Source organism: Balaenoptera acutorostrata, chromosome 11 (genome assembly GCF_949987535.1).
Source record: "Balaenoptera acutorostrata chromosome 11, mBalAcu1.1, whole genome shotgun sequence".
Taxonomy (NCBI): domain Eukaryota; kingdom Metazoa; phylum Chordata; class Mammalia; order Artiodactyla; family Balaenopteridae; genus Balaenoptera; species Balaenoptera acutorostrata.
The window spans coordinates 31189934-31210752 of record NC_080074.1 but is presented as its reverse complement, the minus strand read 5'-3'; the positions used below and the strand labels follow the sequence as shown (position 1 = coordinate 31210752).

The following is a 20819-nucleotide window of genomic DNA, read 5'->3' as shown; positions in this document are numbered from 1 at the left end:
GACTAATACCCTCATCATATTTTCAATTTCAAAAGAAAAGGAGACTGCCCTCAAATTTAAGTGAATCACTGTCTAAGTTCAAACTTAGGCTTAGTTCCTGAATGCCAACCATGGGCCAGATACTGTGATAGGCATAAACATACAAGGGGAAATGAGTCAGACAGGATGTCTTTCTCTGGCACTTGCCTTCAAGGAACTCACAGTTTAGTGGGGCAGACTTCACAAGTAATCAGTTAATCACAAGCCAGTGTGTTACATATTATGATGCGGGCGGTGAGGCTGTTAATGGAAGCCAGCAAAGGGAACTGGAATCCAAATTTACGGGGTTGGGGTGGACAAGGGAGTTCTAAGATACCAAACTTGAGATCTCAGGAATGATTAAGAGAGACAGTCACAGGAAGGGTGAGGTAGAGTGTTTTAGGTGAAAAGATCATCATGTAACAGGACCAGAAACAAGAGTGAGCTTGGCACAACAGTATTTAAGAAAACTGAAAATTTTGCTATGCCTCAAATACTGAGGAGGAGAGTTGGAAAATGAGATGAGATGAGATGAGATGAGGTAAGCAGAAGCCAGACCCCAAAGAAATTTGTTAACCTAAGTGAGAAGTCTGAACTTCCTTCTAAGGGCAGTGGAAAACCACTGCCAGCTTCCAGCAGGAAAGTGACAGGCAGCGTGAAGGGAGACAGGAAAATACACCAGTTAGTTATGTTGTTACCTGAATTATGCAAGAGAAAGACAGCAGCCTCCAGCAGGGTGGTGGGGAGGTAGAGAAGCAGACACCCTTGAGTTAAGAGACAGTTAGGAGTTAGAATTTCCACGTCTTGTCGACCCAGTGAGTGAGAACAGGTGAAAGACTCCTATCAAAGTCAAGTCTATCTAGCAAGATGGATGACGGTTTCACTGCAAAGGGGGAAAGAGGAAATATGCTTTCAGAAGGGAAAGTTTGGAGAGGCTGAGAAAACGAAGATGTCTAAAAGCAACTGAGCTTTCAAAAGGGTCCAAAGCCTGGGAGAAAAGCCTGGACTGGAGCCACAGATGTCAGAGTCAGATGTGAAGTCTTAGAAGTGGAGAGCATCACCCAGGGAGAATGCGGAGTGCACCGTGAACAGAAACACAAGGCCTGCCAGCACTGAAAGGAAAGCACAGGAGGCGGATGAACCGGGCCAGACAGGAAGAAAGCAAACCTTGAGAGTATAGTGTTATGAAAGCAGAAGAGAATGCCTTGGGAAGGAAATATGTCTATTGTACTGAGAAAACTGAACTTGAAAAAACTAACAAAGCGATGTTACTTCAGGCTCTATCAAGTACAACTTTAAAAAATAATATATATATGCTACAAGGTTTGAGAAGAAGTAGTCAGTGTTACAATTATCTGCAAAAAATTAATAAGCAATGAAAACTGGTAATCTGAGCAGGATTTAAATTAAATGTATAATTCTCTATTTTTAAAAAAATTTTATTGGGGTATACAATTCTCTATTAGAGCAGGAATAAATTTCTAGGACAAGGTCACACAGGATCATCAATGGACAACCCTCATTGATAACTGTATACAAGTATTAAAACATACGTGGCTGGCACACCGTGGCCATGCAAATCCTTGTCCAATGCCTAAAACCAACCTGTATGACCAAACACATACATCAGGGACTCACAGTGGTCTTGTAGTAGCCTGTAAGTCAGTAATGATTTATCCTGGGCAAAAGGCTGACTTCTTTCGAGAGTTAAAATATATTTCCATGTGTGAATGTCAATTTTATTGTATTACATCATGAAGACGTGGTCAAAGCACACCATTACCAACAACCTTACTACTAGCAAGTGCAAATATAAACTGCCATCTGAAATATTATGGAAACATTAGTCAGCCAGGGACAATTGCTGTTGACTCTACCCTGCTTCCTACCACACACTACTTTTGCTTCTCTCTACCACTGTTTCCTTATTTCCTTTGTTTTTTTGTTCTCGTCTACCTAATTTTAGCAACTACCACTTAAAAAGCTTGGTGTCTCATTTGCTTTCCTGCCCTTTACAAATCCATAAAGTCATGCCTCTTACAGAGTACCATTCAGTACCTATCTTTAATTTTTATGAATTCATTTTTATCCTTTGCTTGATACAGTACTATGAATAATAAATGATACCAAGGGCTGAGATTTGCATTCTGTAAATCTTATTAGAGTCTATTCTACCATCCAATATAAAATATAATATAGATAATATAGGAACACATTAAAATGGGAAAGATACCAAAAGCTAGGGTAACAATAAAAAGATCAAGAAATATGGTTTAGAACAGGAATAAGAAGGTTAATGTAGGGAAACAATAATGATACAGAAGAACAAAACTGTAATGGCAGTTTTATTATAGTTAGGATATTAGAAGATTATTTTGCCTTAAAAGTATCTTCTTGGATTCTGAGGACTATAAGATAGGTGCTTGCTAACACATAAAACCAAAAATATGAAGCAATAAATCTCATTCCAGTTAACCTTGAAATTTACAGTTCTAATTCTTTTAAGAGTAAAGATAATTAATCAGAACCACTAGGAAGTTTTTAATATGAAAATTACATCTGGCTCAAAACACTTGCTATTGATCAGTACACGTACAGTATGCTTGAAATCAAGTTAAAGCACTGCTCTGCTAGAAAACAAGCAATAAATTAGCAGGCCAAATGAGGAAGCACACAAACACAACTTCCTGAGGAGGGCATATTTTAAAGACCAACTAATAAACAGAATCTTAAATCCCCATTTTTTTTTTTTCATCATGTAATTCCTGCCATCAAAAAAATACTATTGTGACGAGAGAATACAGGTACTTCTTTCTCAATCTCTCAACTCTTTCGCAAGCTGAATGAGATGAACTTTTATAACACGAAGTACACTACAGTAGTTAAAGGCATGTCCTCTGTCTAGGTTTGAATCCCTCCTCTGGACTTATGAGCTGTGAGACTTCAGCTAAGTTGCTTAACCTTTTTGTGCTGTGGGTTCTTTGACTGTAAAACAGGATAAGGTTGTTGTGAGGATAAAGTAAGTTGACATTTATAAGTACTAACTACCAATTTGGCACAAAAAGCGTTATCTACGCGTCACTTATTATCGTTGTTGTTCTTAAGAAACATCTTTAATTGTTCCTCCAGACTTTAGAGCAATCTAATATCTACATCCCAAATATTTCTGATTTTCCTTCTCCACTCATTTTTCTCTTAGGCATATATCACTAACACACTACACATCTCATTTGTCTTGTGAACTTGTCTTCCCCATGTAAAAATAAGGCAGGAAGTTTTCTTTTATTCATGGATGTATGCCCAGAGCCTAGGTAAGTGCCAACAAGATAGGAGATACCCAATAAACACAATATCTCAGCAATTCTAAAACACACACATTCTTATATTTTATTAACATCTCTGAAATTGGGATGTAATTTAATTATACACTTACGATTATCTTACAGTTAAAACTGCCAACACTAATTCTTTTTTTAGGGGGTATATAAAACATATGACTATCATAAATCTAGATCTGACAAAAGACTGTGTCAATGAATGAATGAATGAAAGAACTAAAGTGACAGATAAACTTCAGTTTTACCTAACCAAAATTCCTGTACTTTAAAGAATCATTGTTATCTCACTTTCCCTGTCTATAAGCAGATTATACTAAAAAAAAAAAAAAAAAAGGCTACTTATTGTCTAGATCATTTTACTTGGGCATAAAAACTCCTAGCTGATTATTCCCAGGGATGAGTCATTTGTTACCATTTGCCTAGTTGATCAGTGACAAAATATTCATTAGCTTCTGAGTGAATTATTTCTAAATTAAACTAGAACTATTCCTTGGGAAATAACATTTCTGTGAAGGCTGCTGTTGTTTTTATTTATTCTTACGACGACTGTAAACACAAACATAATGCTTACAATGGCTTTTTCACATTCTTTAGAAGAATATTTCAAAATGACAAACTATATATATATAAACAGTGAAGACAAAAGTTTGTACAAATTTTGACAAAAATTAAATTCACAATACTAGGAAGAAGATGAGCAAGAATTTTCTAAGAATAAAAGACGGGGAAAATGGCATACACTTGTTTAATAGCACAAAGCAGCAACAATACACACAAAATTTTGAGTGTTAAGTGAATATTTCTAGAGATTATCCACAACTTCCACCATGTCGTAAAAGAGATACATAACCATCCCCTCCCTAAATTTTAAAACCTACTGTACTAGGTACAAAGTTTCCGTTAATTTAAGAAACTTCACTAATTAAACCAAAGTCAATGTAAGGAGAACTGCCCAAAACAACAACACAGAAGAAACTGCAGTGCAAACTAAAGAGAAATAATGTCCATTAAAAATGAAAAAGCACCATGGAAGGGTTTTTAGTTAATCAGAAGTTTTGTCTTCTCATAATTAACAGCAGGGAAACACAAAGACATGGTTGAGGGAAGTGCAAATATGTGCAGATTTCAAAGTGAAGTTCAATATTAGGTTTTTTAAAATTAATTAATTAACTTATTTATTTTTGCTACGTTGGGTCTTTGTTGCTGCGCATGCGCTTTCGCTAGTTGCAGCGAGCAGGGGCTACTCTTTGTTGCGGCGTGCGGGCTTCTCATTGCGGTGGCTTCTCTTGTTGCGGAGCACAGGCTCTAGGCATGCAGGCTTCAGTAGTTGCAGCATGCGGGCTCAGCAGTTGTGGCGCACGGGCTTAGTTGCTCTGTGGCATGTGGGATCTTCCCGGACCAGGGCTCAAACCCATGTCCCCTGCATGGGCAGGCGGGTTCTTAACCACTGCACCGCCAGGGAAGCCCCAATATCGTTTTTATGAACAAACTATGTTGTTATAAATATTGAGGGTTTTTAATGTTAATATACCCTATCAATTTGGTGATCATGAAACATCCAATATTAGGTTTTAGATTAAACGTAGTATGTACATACGGTTGAATTAATGAATCTACCAATTGAGAATAGCAACTTAATGTACAAATCTCTAAAGTTATATGAAGTTAGCTAACATTTTAAAGTAGATTTGCATACTGAACAAACTCCAAAGTTTGTCAAATTACATCTATTAAAAGTTCCATGGGTCTGTTCCTGATTCGCTGAATTTAAGCAGCAGGGGTCCAGCTCTTAAAATGGTGCAGCATATTTAATGTATAACTGAGAAGTCCACGTTTCTAGTGGTTCTGACTTGAGGAAAAGATCCAGACAATCTGGAAGACTTTACAGAAAAAAGAATATACTCCAACTGATCTGAGGAAGCCCTTTTAGGATATATGTGAATACTGACATTAGCTTCCTCAAGACCATGCTACCTCAGAAAAATTAAAGCAACTACCTACCAATAAAACAATGAGCAATTCACATAGAATTACATAAAGGTTTTAAAGAATCTTTTAGTGTGATTTAAAATTCTTTTACAACTTTGGAAATAACTTTTTGCTATTACCTTAAAATTTATCACAAGTAGTGGCAAGGCATAAGATGTTTTAGGAAAAATGTTAAGAAAAACACTGAAGCACAATTTTTCTAGAATTGGCTTTGGAATATATACTAATATCTTTTAAACTTTAGCATTAATAATTTCCCTTCCTTACTAAAATAAATTGTAATCACCAAACATTCATCCTCATGTATCCTTCCCCCCCTCCTTTGCAATTTGGAAATCCTTTTTGGAAACTTCCTAACCTTACCTTTATATTCAACATGATCAATGTATTAAATAAAAGATTATCCCTTCAAACCATTTCAAAGACCATAACGCAATGAAGTTATAATGAACGTTTCTGTTTTTCAAAAAGAAATGTACTACAAATCAAGAATTATGAAACCAAAGATTTCTTTGAACACAGGGAAACTGAATATAATTCGAAGATTGAAAACTATTTTTAATCAAAGGAAATGTCCGCTAAATTAAAAATTGCCATCTAATCTACTCCATTTGCTCTGGTACCTTCTGAACTAATTGTTAAAGTTTAGGTTAAAAAAAAAAAACAAACTTGGTCAGCTACTGGCAGTGAAAGCTATTTTAAGCCGCCTGGCAAAATGAAGGATAGTGAGCAGGGTTTAGTTCCACTGAATCCCCTGGGAACTACCAAGCCTGATTCCAGCTCAAGTGGAAAGACAATCATGCTATCGTAAACAAGCAGCAATATGTGCGACAGTACAAAATACTTTCTCCCACCAACTTAAAATAATTTGCAACACTTTTTTTGATCTGAAGTTACTTTACACCAATCTTTAATGCCACGAAAAATATGGCATAATCAAACAATAGCCAAGACAATCTAAGCATGATTATTTATGAGCCAATTACAGAACTCGCCAAAGTACTAAAAATGAATGTAATAAAACTCACCTTCATTGGGAGATGTTTTTAACCTGGTGCAAATTCCATAGACATCTCCATAGCTTTCCTGTATTTTTCGTAATGCATCTGTAGACCTGAGCTCCATGAGAGCCCGCAGCTCTGCGAGTGTAATTCCAAAGTCTCCATCATGATTAGCTTCCTTCAAAGAGTTTTTTACACCACCATATGCAACCGAGTTGTTTGCCATGTCGCCCATTACAAGTATAATTTAACAGGAGGAAAATGTTTCCCAAAAGACTCTAATTTTCACTTGATATATATCCAAGATGAAAATCTTTTAAATATGAAAATCTTTCTTAAACCAAACACTCATTGTATGACTTCGTAGAGGAGCATCAGCAGCATTTCCCAGGGAAGTATCTTGACCTTTGGCCCATGACTAGTTTCTTCCTATCAGTCATGAGACGTACACATCTGTAAGAAGAAAATATTTAAAATTAGTAAAATCCATATGAGAGTATTATGCATATAAGCATACTTTCTAAGTGTCATCAGGTAGCTAATCAAAGTATATCATTTAATTGCAAAAATATTTTTTACTGTAGTTTCATGCCCTTAAAATGTTTTGCATGATAAAAGGTCAAAGTATAACTTCTAAATAAAATTGTATATCAAGAGACATTAGCTTTCACCATTATTAAATGAAACTATATTTCACATAACTGTTAGGGATTATTAATAGTTATCATTAAGCACTACGTTAGTTGCTTTAAATTCATTCTCTCATTTAATCATCACGATTTAATCCCATGAGGTGTTACTGCTCCTTACTCTACTGAGGAGAATAAGCCTCAGAGAAATTGAGGGGTTTCTACACAGCCCACAGATGCCTGACATGAATGAGTTGGGATGCCTCTAAACCCATGTTCCTTCAAATACACTACCCTGTCTCTCCAAACCTTTCATATGGGAGAGTCCCCGAAAGGGCAAAAAGCACAGTGAACTTCTCATATGTTTTCCTGCAACTCTCCTTGGCCACTCTGTGATGCCAGCAACTTTTGGCTTCCTAAAACTATCTTTCACATATTTCACATTTTCCAACTGATTTCTGTCACATGTCACTGCCTCAGGTCTTCGTTGACTATCTAAAGAAATTCTCTACCCCTTAGTCACTCTTTACCGTTACTCTGTTTTATTTTCTTTGCTGGCCCTTAGTATTATCTGAAATTATCTTGTTCATTGATTTACTTATTTGTTGTCTCCCTCCACCTACAATATTAGTTCTGCATACAGGGCATGGGTTGGTCCATTTCTATATGCTGAGAACCTAGAACTGTGCCAGACCCATGGTAGACATTAAATAAGCATTTCAAGAATGAATGAATGCATTATTTTAATTTTCTTCACAATTCTTGGTTGAATCTGCAAACGTGGAACCCACAGATAGAGGGCCGACAGTAAGGGACTTGAGCATCCACAGATTTTGGTATCCTGTGGGGGCTTGGCGGGGGGAGGGGTGTCCTAGAACCAATCTCCTGCCAATACCAAGGGACAAATGTACTTTCAAGTTCTCCTCTTACTCTAAACCACCTAAGAATGAGCTCTCAACTCTTCCTTCTCAATATATGTCCTTTAAAGTATGACCTCAAAGTTAACATGCCCAACAATGGATTCATCTTATTCTCTAATTAGAAAGCTCCCTTCCCAACTATCATTATCTTAATCATCTGGATTTGAGATCTTATATCATCTTTGATTCTGTCCACCCCAGCTTTCAGTGAACTGAGTTCAATTAACTCTTCCTTTGAAAAGCCTCTTCTACAGATCCCCTTTTCTTCCTGATCTTTGAGTCCCCCTACACAAATTATAATCACTACCCCTAGAGTTTCTCTCTCATTCTATTATCTCCTATAACGAATCCCTTCTACATTTTGCTGCTACAGTTAGTCTTTTAAACAGTTATCATGCCACTATATCTAAACCTATAGAATGAAAACACAGTCTTATTGTTCATATCTGTTTGGCATTCAAGCCTAAGCTCTATTTTACCTATTCAGCCTCTCTCCCTCCCCAAAATATTCCATATTTAATAAATGCTTAATGATGAGGAACTAGAAAAGATTACTTGCAAGTACAATTAATATCCAGCTATGAAACTGTTATGGGGATGTTTGCAAATCATGGTATGTGGTTCAATATCCATCAAAATTGCCTAGAGGACTTGTTAAAATACAGATTGCTGGGCCCCACTTCCAGAGTTTCAGTAGGATAAGGGTGGGCTCCAGAATTTGCTTTCCTAACAAATTCTCAGGGGATACTGATGTTATTAGTTCAGAGAGTACAATGTGAGAAGCACTGGACAGGAGAACGGGCTAAAAACTAAATTGTTGAGGATGGCTAGTGGAGGGAAAGTTTGCTTGCCTTGGCTTAAATTTACAAGGATGTGATAGTTATGAACTCTGTAAGACATTTTCTTGCCTGCTTCCTCCCACTTCACAAATCCTTCTGCTTGCCCAATTATTACTAATTTTACTCATCTCCTAGGCAAAGTGGGTTCCTACTCACACATCAATTATTATAATAACCCAACTTCAAAAACTGAAGAGGGTGGTTATTTGATACTCTCTGAGTTTTCATACCCCAAATTTCTTGGTATCTGAACATCACACCAACCCTAAAACAAATTATTATTATTTACTGAAGAGATAAAATAATTAAGGTTCATTAGTTTATGTGTTGGAAGCATGTATGTCATCATTCCTCTGGTTTCCACAAAGAGGAATTTTCCTCAACAATTTCTGACCTCCTACCCAACCCATTACCACTGAGGTGAAATGAGCTGCTTGACAGATTTTCGGAGAACAACTAGACATACATAGCTTCCTCACCTCCCTGTGTTCTTTGTGAGCCTGATGTCTGCAGGACTCATCCATTCTGGTCTGAGTTATTAGGGGCAGACCCCCAGGTAAAAAAGCCTATTGTTCAAAGTGTCCGGGGGCTGGGGCGGGGGGTGATAAATAACTGTTTAGCTCTGGATTCAATATTAGAACTTCATTGTTGTCACACAAAAACTTTCATTTCAGCTTTTGTCAGTAATAAAACTGTTTTTATTCCTATGTGCCAATATTTGTCTTTTCTCTTCACAGAATTCAAGCAGGAGAGAAGCGTGTTATTTATTGGGTGCCCTTAAATTTCTCAACAATAAGGATACATAACATAGCTAGGATCTGAAATCTCTGTTTGCAACTCAAAAGCCATGCTTCTGGTGAGAGCTGGAGAGGGGCCGGGCGGAGCGGACATGGAGAGTCAACGCTGGCTGCCGCTGGAGGCCAATCCCGAGGTCACCAACCAGTTTCTCAAATAATTAGGTCTACATCCTAACTGGCAGTGTGTTGATGTATATGGAATGGATCCTGAACTCCTTAGCATGGTACCAAGACCAGTGTGTGCAGTGTTGCTTCTCTTCCCTATTACAGAAAAGTATGAAATATTCAGAACAGAAGAAGAGGAAAAAACAAAATCTCAGGGGCAAGATGTTACATCATCAGTATATTTCATGAAGCAAACCATCAGCAATGCCTGTGGAACAATTGGACTAATCCATGCTATTGCCAACAATAAAGACAAGATGCACTTTGAATCTGGATCAACCTTGAAGAAATTCCTGGAGGAGTCTGCATCAATGAGCCCTGAAGAACGAGCCAGATACCTGGAGAACTATGACGCCATTCGAGTTACTCATGAGACCAGTGCCCATGAAGGTCAGACTGAGGCACCAAATATAGATGAAAAAGTAGATCTTCATTTTATTGCATTAGTTCATGTAGATGGGCATCTCTATGAATTAGGATGCCATAGAAGTTTGCAAGAAGTTTATGGAACGTGACCCTGATGAACTGAGATTCAATGCCATTGCTCTTTCTGCAGCTTAGCTTGTCCAGAATGGAAACACCAAATACTGTATTATTTGCAACAAAATTAAATTTCTTCTGCCATACACTAACTCAAAAATTTTGATATTTTCATTAACTTGACTGATTAAACTTTATGTGAACTAAAAAAAAAAAAAAGCCATGCTTCTTTTACTATACTGTCTCTACTTTAAGTTTTCATGTTTATTAGGTTGAAATGGAAATATCTGTAGGTTAAAAAATAAACAACACCAAATGTACCAATTTATACAATAAAAACAGAATTTAATAGACATTATAGTGGATATTTGTTATCTGCCACATCAGCTCATCCTTCTCCCCCATTTCTCAGCAATGGCCTCACTTTCTGTTTGGGGATCTGCCCTTCCCCAACTCTCAGTGTGGTCCATCCCCATATCCAGACATTCCCCTGACCATAAGGATGATGGGTTCAGTAACGTGCATGTGACTCAACAAAGACCAATACATAGGTGACAACAAGGCACCTGCTGTGACTCTGGAACAGAGACTTGTCTCTTCTTACTGAACTTAAATCTGAGATGTGGAAAGCCTCTGAGAAAGGATCTAAAAGGGAGGGAGGGAGGACATATGTCTGTCAGTGCTAGATCATTTGAGCTCCTTGGTCAATCAATGCCTAAAGCCTGTCCTATCCATAATCTTTTCATTAATTTTTCAATAAATTCCTTTTGGGGATTGTCTATGACTTTGCAACCCATAAGGCTTTGATAAGTACATGATTACCAACCATGTTCAGTCCCCCACTATTTAAAGAAAGAGAGGTCCAGGGAAAACCACCAAATGCAAACGAGCCGCTTTCCAAAAGTAGACTACTTGAATTACTGATTACCTACAAATGATAAATTGGGCTGTCGTCTATTTCTAGATCATCTATAGCCTCTCCCCCTATTTTCCTCTCTGCCAACTCTTCACTCTTTTACTCACCTAACTACTGAATTGACAAAAATGCCAAAGACAACAAAAAAGTTTTGCTTCTCATTTGTTAGCTACAACATGACAATCAAGAGACATGCTATTTGGGATTGAGGTACAACACAGTAGAACATCTACTTTGCTTCTCATCGTTCACTAAAAGATTCTGATCTTCCATTTGAAAAGTTAAAGAAGAAATGTTAAGTGGAAGCTCAGGCTCCACAAGAGGGGGATGTTAAGGAAAACACATACCTAATCTACATAGGCCTATATAATTTATCCCAGAATCCCGAGATGACGTCTCTGACCCAACCACTATTGATAATCTTTGAGGGAATACATAAAAAGACAGAGGTGGTTTAAAACTAGAGTGGGCAAAAATAGTTACAGTCTTCAAAAAGAAGAATAAGATGGATTCCAACTGACACATAAGCTTTACTGTGAATGGGCAGGCCCCCAAAAGAAAACAAAAGGATGACTATGAGGTCTTAGTACTGAGTGAAGCTCATAAAGAGACAGTTTTGTTAATATTACAATTCAATCCCTTCTTTCACAAGGTCACTTGCCTTATAGATTGTGGAATGGTTGTATAGATATTATTTAGACTCAACAATGATAACAGCAACAAAAATATCACACATTAGAAAAACTACAAGAAATATAGTGGATTTGGGGATGAAATATGGAGTTGGATGAAATATGGAGCTCTAGAAGTGATTATTAGGGACTTCCCTGGTGGCACAGTAGTTAAGAATCCACCTACCAATGCAGGGGACACGGGTTCGAGCCTTGGTCCAGGAAGATCTCACATGCCACAGAGCAACTAAGCCCGTGCGCCACAACTACTGAGCCTGCGCTCTACAGCCCACAAGCCACAACTACTGAGCTCGTGTGCCTCAACTACTGAAGCCTGCGCGCCTAGAGCCCATGCTCTGCAACAAGAGAAGCCACCGCAATGAGAAGCCCGCGCACCGCAATGAAGAGTAGCCCCCACTCGCCACAACTAGAGAAAGCCCACGCACAGCAACGAAGACCCAACACAGCCAAAAATAAATAAATAAATAAATAAATTTTAAAAATAAAAATGATTATTAATATTATACAGTAACACAAGATTCCTGCAGGCAAGAAAGTATATGCTACTATAACTAAGTGTATTAGAATAAAAGGAACAACCTGAAAGGTGTTTTTAAATGCATTACTGGGCTCCTAATTCCTGACTGCTCGAAACTTTTTAGTGCTGTGAAAATATAGAAGTTATGTTTCTCCAATCTGTAGATGACTTGAAGCTAGGTAAGTCAGCAAGTATGTTAGATGACAGAATCGGAATCGGAGACAGGTGGGAATGGGAAACTAACTTTAATTGGTACAAAAGTATGGTCTCCTACATTTAATTCCAAAAACATAACTGTACAAACATGACATACAAGAAATAAAACAGTATATATTCAAAGACAAAGGTTCAGTTTACTCAAAGCTCTGTATGCATTAGCTTGATGTTAATTAATGTAAGTGCTTTCCCCTCCCACTCCCAAACTGTCTTAGGCAGCAATGACAGGAGTGTAACAACTAACAAAGGGAGTTAATAGACCGATTCTACTTTGCCTTGGACAAACACATCTAAAATGTTACAGGATCATCTGTAAAACACAGACATAATAACAAATAACACACCTCCCTAAATGTGTGAATATATGTAAAACAGTGTGAAATTAGCCTGACACACAGTAAATCGTAAATACATGTTAGATATTTTTACTATATTTCTAAACCTAGAGGAAAAGAGAATCCTGATGACAGTCTAATATAAGTGAAGCTCTGCTATACAGATAAAGCACTGATGACTGAATACATCAAAAAGACTGATGAACAAAAGAGAGGCACCAACTTTTATTTGTATTATAGACAACAGGCCTACCAGATTTCACATTGGTCAGGTCTGAATTACCATGAGAAACATAGTGTAAAAAATAATAAAGAGAATGTTGAAGATGTCAGAAAATCAGTCCACTGAAGTAGTGGAAGAAATTCAGTCTAGGGGATGCATATTTCATGATAGCTATTTTCAAACATTTGAAATTTTTAAAAAAATTTCATTGAAGTATTGTTGATTTATAGTGTTGTGTTAATTTCTGCTGTAGAGCAAAATGATTCAGTTATACATATATTCTTTTTCATATACGTTTCCATTATGGTTTATCACAGCATATTGAATATAGTTCCCTGTCCTATACAGTAGGACCTTGTTGTTTATCCGTACTATATATAATAGTTTGCATCTGCTAATCCCAAACTTCCCATCCTTCCCTCCCCCACCCCCCTCCCCCTTGGCAACCACAAGCCTGTTCGCTATGTCTGTGAGTCTGTCTGTTTCATAGATATGTTCATTTGCATTGTATTTTAGATTTCACATATAAGTGATAGCATAAAACATTTGAAATTTTAGTGTAGAATAGTGACTAGATATATTCTGTGGAGTAATGGAGGGCACAACTAGAATGAAATGAAAGAAAGTTACAGAGAGGTAGATTTTTGGCTGAGGCAGAACTTAGTAACAAGTTATCCCAAACTGGGATGGATCTATAACAATTAATTTTACGTCAACTTGACTAGATCAAAAGATGCTCAGATATTTGGCTAAACATTACTTCTGGGTGTGCCTACAGGGGTGTTTCTGGATGAGATTAGCATTTGAATGGGTAGACTAAGTAAAGCAGATTGCCCTTCACAATGTGGGTGGGCATCATCGAATCCAGTGAGGGCCCAAATAAAACAAAGTGAAGAAATGGTAAGTCGTACCCACCCCTCCCTGCCGGACTGTCCAGTCTTCCCCTGCCCTCAGACTGGGAATTACCCACTGACTTCCCTGGTTCTCAGGACTTCAGACTGATCTAAAACACCAGCTTTCCTGGGTCTTTAGTTTGTAGATGGCAGACAGTGGGACTTCTCAGTCTCTGTAACTGCCTGAGCAAATTCCTCAAAATAAATCACTATATGGATAGATTTCTTATTGGTTCTTTTTTTTTTTTTTTTTAATATTTATTTATTTATTTATTTATGGCTGTGTTGGGTCTTCGTTTCTGTGCGAGGGCTTTCTCTAGTTGTGGCAAGCGGGGGCCACTCTTCATCACGGTGCGCGGGCCTCTCACTATCGTGGCCTCTCTTGTTGCGGAGCACAGGCTCCAGATGCGCAGGCTCAGTAATTGTGGCTCACAGGCCTAGTTGCTCCGTGGCATGTGGGATCCTCCCAGACCAGGGCTCGAACCCGTGTCCTCTGCATTGGCAGGCGGATTCTCAACAACTGCGCCACCAGGGAAGCCCTCTTATTGGTTCTTTTTCTCTGGAGAACCCTGACCAATAAAGGGTCCTTCGGTCAGTTAGACTCCCTATGCTTGGGGATGACAGAGCTATACCAAAAGAATGTATGGAAGAGAGTTCAATACTTGAAGACAGCCCATGCCCTTTTGGTGATGACTCTAGTCTTTAAAAAATCCATTCCTGGGCTTCCCTGGTGGCGCAGTGGTTGAGAATCTGCCTGCCAATGCAGGGGACACAGGTTCGAGCCCTGGCCTGGGAGGATCCCACATGCCGCGGAGCAACTGGGCCCATGAGCCACAACTAGTGAGCCTGTGCGTCTGGAGGCTGTTCTCCACAACAACAGAGGCCGTGATAGTGAGAGGCCCGCGCACCGCGATGAAGAGTGGCCCCCGCTCTCCGCAACTAGAGAAAGCCCTCCCACAGAAACGAAGACCCAACACAGCCATAAATAAATAAATAAGTAAATAAAATTTTAAAAAAAAATCCATTCCTGATTCAAAAGGTAACACCATAAGTCCTGATGCAATAAGTATGCTTTATATATATAAACAACTTCCTGTCCAGCACTCCATTCCCCACTGATCTTAAACTGTTCAGATTTTAAAAATCAAGATTCCTTTTAGGCAAGATTACTTCAAAGAGAACATACCCCAGACAAGAAAACTTATTCTTTTTTTTTTAATATAGTGTATGAAACATACCATCTAATTTGAAGATCTGCTAATTGTGTTCATAAGCTTAGGAAAGACGTTTGAATAATTTCAACCCTGAATTTACACAAACTGGTTATAAATCAAAAGTAATTTACTTGTTAGAAACCAATCCTTTCATTTAAACTTTCATTAATCTCTTAAAGTGTCCTTTGAGTCAACTAAAGATTCCTAAGTAATCTTGATTTTTTTCAAATCACTCCCAATTTGGGATGAAATTTCAAAACTAACAGAAAAAGTATAGTCCTAAACCTTACTCTTTAATTTTCCAATGTTTATAGATTCGGTAACTACTTCAGTACATTAAGTTACTTCTGATTTCATATATTCTTTCCCAAGAAAATTCAAACAGTTCTCTTAAGGTAAAATAAAATATCTTCAAATTTTCATTCATATACTGAAATAATTTAAGTGTTAAGTCAAATTTCTATTTACTAGGTCTATTACATGTCTCAGTAAATGTTTAAAAATAAAAAAACAGTATTTACAAAGGTTCTTAGTCCATGACTGGTTCTATAGGAACACAAATTATGGATCTGGGGTTTGGGGGGAAAATCCTCTAAAGACAGCTTATTTTCATTCACTTAGAAAAATTGTAAAAGTTTCTAAATCAAAGTAAAATACCAACAATATACAAATTTTAAAAAGCCAGCATTCTGCTAAAAATGATTACAAAGGAAAATATCATAGACTTTAACAGCTGAAAGGGATGTTGAAGATCAAATTCAATTGTTCATTTTATACCCACTGAAACCAAACACTCATCATCATCTACTTCCAAAAAGAATAAAAGAAAGCAAGCATTAAATGCTCACAAAAATCATTAAAAAGAAGAGTAAAAGATCAAAATTTAAATCATGGGATAAATCATAACAACACACAGGTTTTAAGGAGGCTACTATGGGGAAATAACTGGCATTGTACTTCAAAATGGGTACTGACACCCTAACTACTAGACACACCATTTGATTGACAAAAGGGTAAAAGTTTTTGACTGCAGCCTTTCAAACAAGAACACTCACAAAATCTCCATTTTCTTAGCTTTTTTTTAAAACATAAAAATTAATTCAAATTCCTCTGTAGACAAGTAGTTGTGAGAAGAGGGATAACATCTTTATAGCTGTTTCTCACTGTAGCTGCTATTGGCATGTTATTGACAGTGAGCACTAGCTCATAAATTAAGAAATCCAGCCTCACCCAGCCCCACCAGATACTAGCAGTAACTCTCAGTCAGTGAACAACCTGAAACTCGCCACCTTAAATGTTCCCTGAGGGAATCTGGACTGTTAAACTATGCCTAAATTTAGGTCTGTTATACTGAACATTTATTTAAAGACAAAAACCATGCCTTATTTATCTCTGATCTTCATATCTTAAGCAAGAGGTACTATGCTCTTTCAACTTCCTTATAGTCACCTTCTGCAGAAAAAAAAATCTTATACCTAACTCATACCCTAAAATTTAGTCTTTAAAAAATTAAAGCAATTTTAATAAGAAATGACAAAAATGTACTGTAAATTACTGAATATATAAGTACTAGCATGTAATATTTGACTGTAATGGAGGAAAGAGCAGATGGTCTAATATCATACATATCAAAGAGTGGACACCTCAAGATCGTGAGTGGTGGGAAGTTTCTTTTACCAAATTTTGTTATATTCAAATTATTCCATTAAAACACTCTGAAGAACCAAGGGATTACTTAATTTTAATGTTACTCTGAACGTGCATTAATCGAGTTTTAAGGGCTTAAAGAAAACATACAGGCTTGCGTAAAAGAGCGTATAAAGCTTGTTTAGAGAAGTAATTTACATCAGGTGAGTAAAGAATGATACATTTACATAAGATTAAATTCACCAAACAGGATTTGTTTCATAGAACGGATAAGCAGAAAATAAGCACAGACTACAACACCTGATTTATTAGTCTCAAAAAAATTCATGAATACCATGGCTGTGTCTGTGTTGACAAAAATTAGTCCCACTCCCCTCAGTAAGTTACTTACCCACTAGACTCTTTCAGAGACAGAGACTAAATATAATACTTTCAAGGGCAAGTTACAGATGCTGCCAGTGATAAGTTCAGAATGACCACTTCAGCAAATCTCTCAGGGTGGGAAGCAAGTAGATTAGAATAGTGGAGGCACTAACTTGTTCTTCTATTACAGCTTTTTGTTTTTTTAACATCTTTATTGGAGTATAATTGCTTTACAGTGTTGTGTTAGTTGCTGCTGTATAACAAAGTGAATCAGCTATACATATACATATATCCCCATATCTCCTCCCTCTTTCGTCTCCCTCCCACCCTCCCTATCCCACCCCTCTAGGTGGTCACAAAACACCGAGCTGATCTCCCTGTGCTATGCGGCTGCTTCCCACTAGCTATCTATTTTACATTTGGTAGTGTATATATGTCAATGCCCCTCTCTCACTTTGTCCCAGCTTACCCTTCCCACTCCCCATGTCCTCAAGTCCATTCTCTACGTCTGTGTCTTTATTCCTGTCCTGCCCCTAGGTTCTTCAGAACCATTTTTTTTTAGATTCCATATGTATGTGTTAGCATACAGTATTTGTTTTTCTCTTTCTGACTTACTTCACTCTGCCCGAGACTCTAGGTCCATCCACCCACCTCACTACAAATAACTCAATTTCGTTAACATACAGCTGCAATGATCTGTTTACCTCTCTGTCTTCCCCAATGAACTGTGAACTCAAGGCAGGATTTGTGCCATTTATTTTTAACCCCAGCACTGTCAGGAATACAGTAGGTGCTCAACGTTTATTGAATGGAAATATTCCTGTTTGAACCTTAGCTAAAAATCAATTTGAAAAACAGGTTTTACATTAGTAATCAATGGCAATTCAAACAGCAGAGCAATACAAAACTCCTAATGCTATGTTTAAAATAATATGCTAGGTGTTTAGTTTGTTAAGAGAAAGTCATAGCCTTCAAGGAGTTTTCAAACCACTTTGGTATGCAAATATACAAACTTTCCTTTAAATTCTTTCAGACAATGTAAGTTAAAGGTAATTCAGATTTCCAAATAAATTATATAATGACTGCAACATGGCAGTGGTTCTTAACTGGGTCCTAGACTCTCAAGGCTATGCAAAGCAACAATGCTGAGTTTCAATACTTCATAAAGCCTAGAAGAAATGATATATTTATTTGAGAAATAATTTGTTAGGATTACTCATGTTAAATTACAATTATGCCAAATCAATATGGTAATAAAGTTAACAATTAGATCTAAAGAATTAAGAGATAAAAATCTTACCTGTAAAGGCAGATTGGTAAGAAAATCCTCCAACCCTCATCTAGCTATCATCCTCTCTTAAAGTTGCCATTTCTATTTTATCTCCAACTCACAGATCACCTCATTTCAAACCAGCTGCTTCTGTGCTGCACCAAAAACTACTCTTCAAGGTGACCACTGACCTCTCTTGTTCCTAAATCTAACAGACACATTTAGTCCCTCTTATCTGACCTACTGGCAACCTTTGTTACTGTTAATCACTACCTCACTCTTGAAATGTACTGTTGCCTTAATTTCTCTGATGTTGACTCTTGTTCCCACCACAGTGCCACCTCTGGTTGCTTTTTCTCATTTTTCACTGCTTCTTCTTCGTCTTGAAATTGTCAAGGGAGTCAGTGGAGGGGGATTGGGTGGCACTGTAATCCTGACCATAACTGTTTCCATCTGTTTTTAGGTAGCGAGCATGAGATCAGTTTATTTGCGTGTGCATTTACAAGGTTCATTTTTGTTTTGTTTCTCTCCTATCTCATAATTTCACTATTCAATTAAAATGATGAAACCACACTATAGCAGTCTGGCTTAGTAAAAGTGTGAAAAAACCACCCAGTTTCCTTATCCTAGCCCCCAGTACAGCTCCTTTTCCCCCATAGTCTTTAGTTTATAAAGAAATATGTCAGCCCAAAGCAGAACAGTTTCTGTAAACTGGTGATTCATCCCCCTCCCTGGGGCTGTAAGACAATTACTCTTTTGATAACTGTCATTTCCAGCACAGATTATTTGTTTAGGCCAGAGTACTTACTTAAGCAGAAGATATGATAAAATTTTAATGTGAATGATCCCAAACACAGATTACTTGAAGTTCACTATAGACAATTTTGCTTTATGGTCAAATCAGTTGGACTCATCTTGTTCCCAACATTGATGATGCCTGTGTCTCTGGTAAGGTTGTCCTAACTAGGAATGAGTGGTTCTCAAACGGCAGCCTGCAAGAGAATGACCTGAAGGGCTCTTTAATACACAGATTGCTGGTGATCTCTGATCCCCAGCAATTCAGTAGATGCAGGGCAGGACGCAAGAATTTACATTTCGAAAAACTTCTCAGGCGATGGTGATACTGATGCTGCTGGTCTGGAGAACCACTATTATAGATAATAAGTATGCCCTGAAATCTGACTAAGGAACAAACTGTTGGATTATCACCTTAATCCAAAATTTCCCAACAACAATATAAGCAAATTACTCATGGTTCTTTGTTATGCTATTCTTAATTTGCATGAATAACTGAAAGCACACCATATTCTAAAAATACACTGTTACTTTGTTTTTATTTTTAATACCAAGTATATTGATGTATTATACAAATACTGCAAATAATTTCCTTTATTTAAAGAAACGTGAAGACACATTGCTTTATCTTGAACATATGTAAAATGATTTTAAACACCTAAAAATACTAAATTTTAACAAATTTAACAGAGAACTACAATTCAGATATCTACCTTCTCCTGCTCTCTCCCAGAAATAAACTATCCTTTGTTTTCTCCTATCCTATTGTTCTATTTAGGCGTTTTAAGAACTTTCATCCTAACAATAATTGTTTCCATGCGAAAGAAAGGCCTTTGAAAAGCTCAGAAGTAATTTTATATAATCCAGTGCTGCTTACCAACAAATATAAGAACATATTCTATCTACAGTTAAATATGAGAACGAAATGTTCTCTCATTTTCTAGTCTCACTGGTTTTGAGAATTTCAGCTATAGTCAAGAAAGATTTCTAAATTAAAACAGTGTTTTTTTTCCTTCTGTTCAGGAGCTAGAAGGCAATATGAACACTTGAATGTCACACCAGCTGCTCTATCAGCCTACTCAGTTCTTAAGAGCTTCTATCCTGTCAGTTCACAAGAACCTACACTTAAATGCTTAAGGAAACAGGATGCTCATTATGTCACTGAACAAGCTCACAAAAATAAAGTTGGCAATATTTAGGGAAGCATAACTCTTATCTATAAATTTAACATGAGCTTTCTGTCTTCTTAATTAAAAACTCTAGATTTCAAGGATTATTTATTCCAATATTTAAACCAACTGAACACAGAGCTAAGGGCAGAAGACCCTTTTCCATTCCTTTATCTCCTTTTTCTTTATACCGTTTGATTAGTCGATGGTCTTTTGCAATTTCCAGCCATGGTTACTAAAGAACAGCCCAGTAAATCAATACTCACTTTTGCAACACATTCAGAAAATCTGGTTGAAAAACAAGGTAAGCTATATTTTAAGAGGATGTTAGGCAAGAACCTGATTTACAGTTAACTCACCAAAGGGCAAAGAATATGGACATCAGGGGATGTG

At 37.2% G+C, this 20819-nt stretch overlaps 2 protein-coding genes across 5 annotated transcripts in view; one reads left to right on the top strand and one right to left on the bottom strand.

Moving 5' to 3' along the window:
- The window catches only part of ATP2B1 (ATPase plasma membrane Ca2+ transporting 1), a 131506-nt gene that overhangs the window by 66768 nt on the left and 43919 nt on the right, over nucleotides 1-20819 (bottom strand). For all 4 annotated transcript variants that reach the window (XM_057556106.1, XM_057556104.1, XM_057556105.1 and 1 more), the window contains exon 2: nucleotides 6374-6799. In XM_057556106.1, coding sequence (XP_057412089.1) covers nucleotides 6374-6581 — 208 coding nt within the window. In that variant the 5' untranslated portion in view covers nucleotides 6582-6799. The remainder of the gene's footprint in view (nucleotides 1-6373; nucleotides 6800-20819) is intronic.
- Nucleotides 9597-10395, top strand: LOC102998547 (ubiquitin carboxyl-terminal hydrolase isozyme L3-like). The gene has a single exon (XM_057556107.1). The coding sequence runs from the start codon at nucleotides 9732-9734 to the stop codon at nucleotides 10209-10211; it is 480 nt and encodes a 159-aa protein (XP_057412090.1). The 5' UTR covers nucleotides 9597-9731; the 3' UTR covers nucleotides 10212-10395.

Coding starts and splice junctions, on each gene's coding strand:
- LOC102998547 (XM_057556107.1), top strand. CDS start 9,732: ATGGATCCTGAACTCCTTAGCATGGTACCAAGACCAGTGTGTGCAGTG.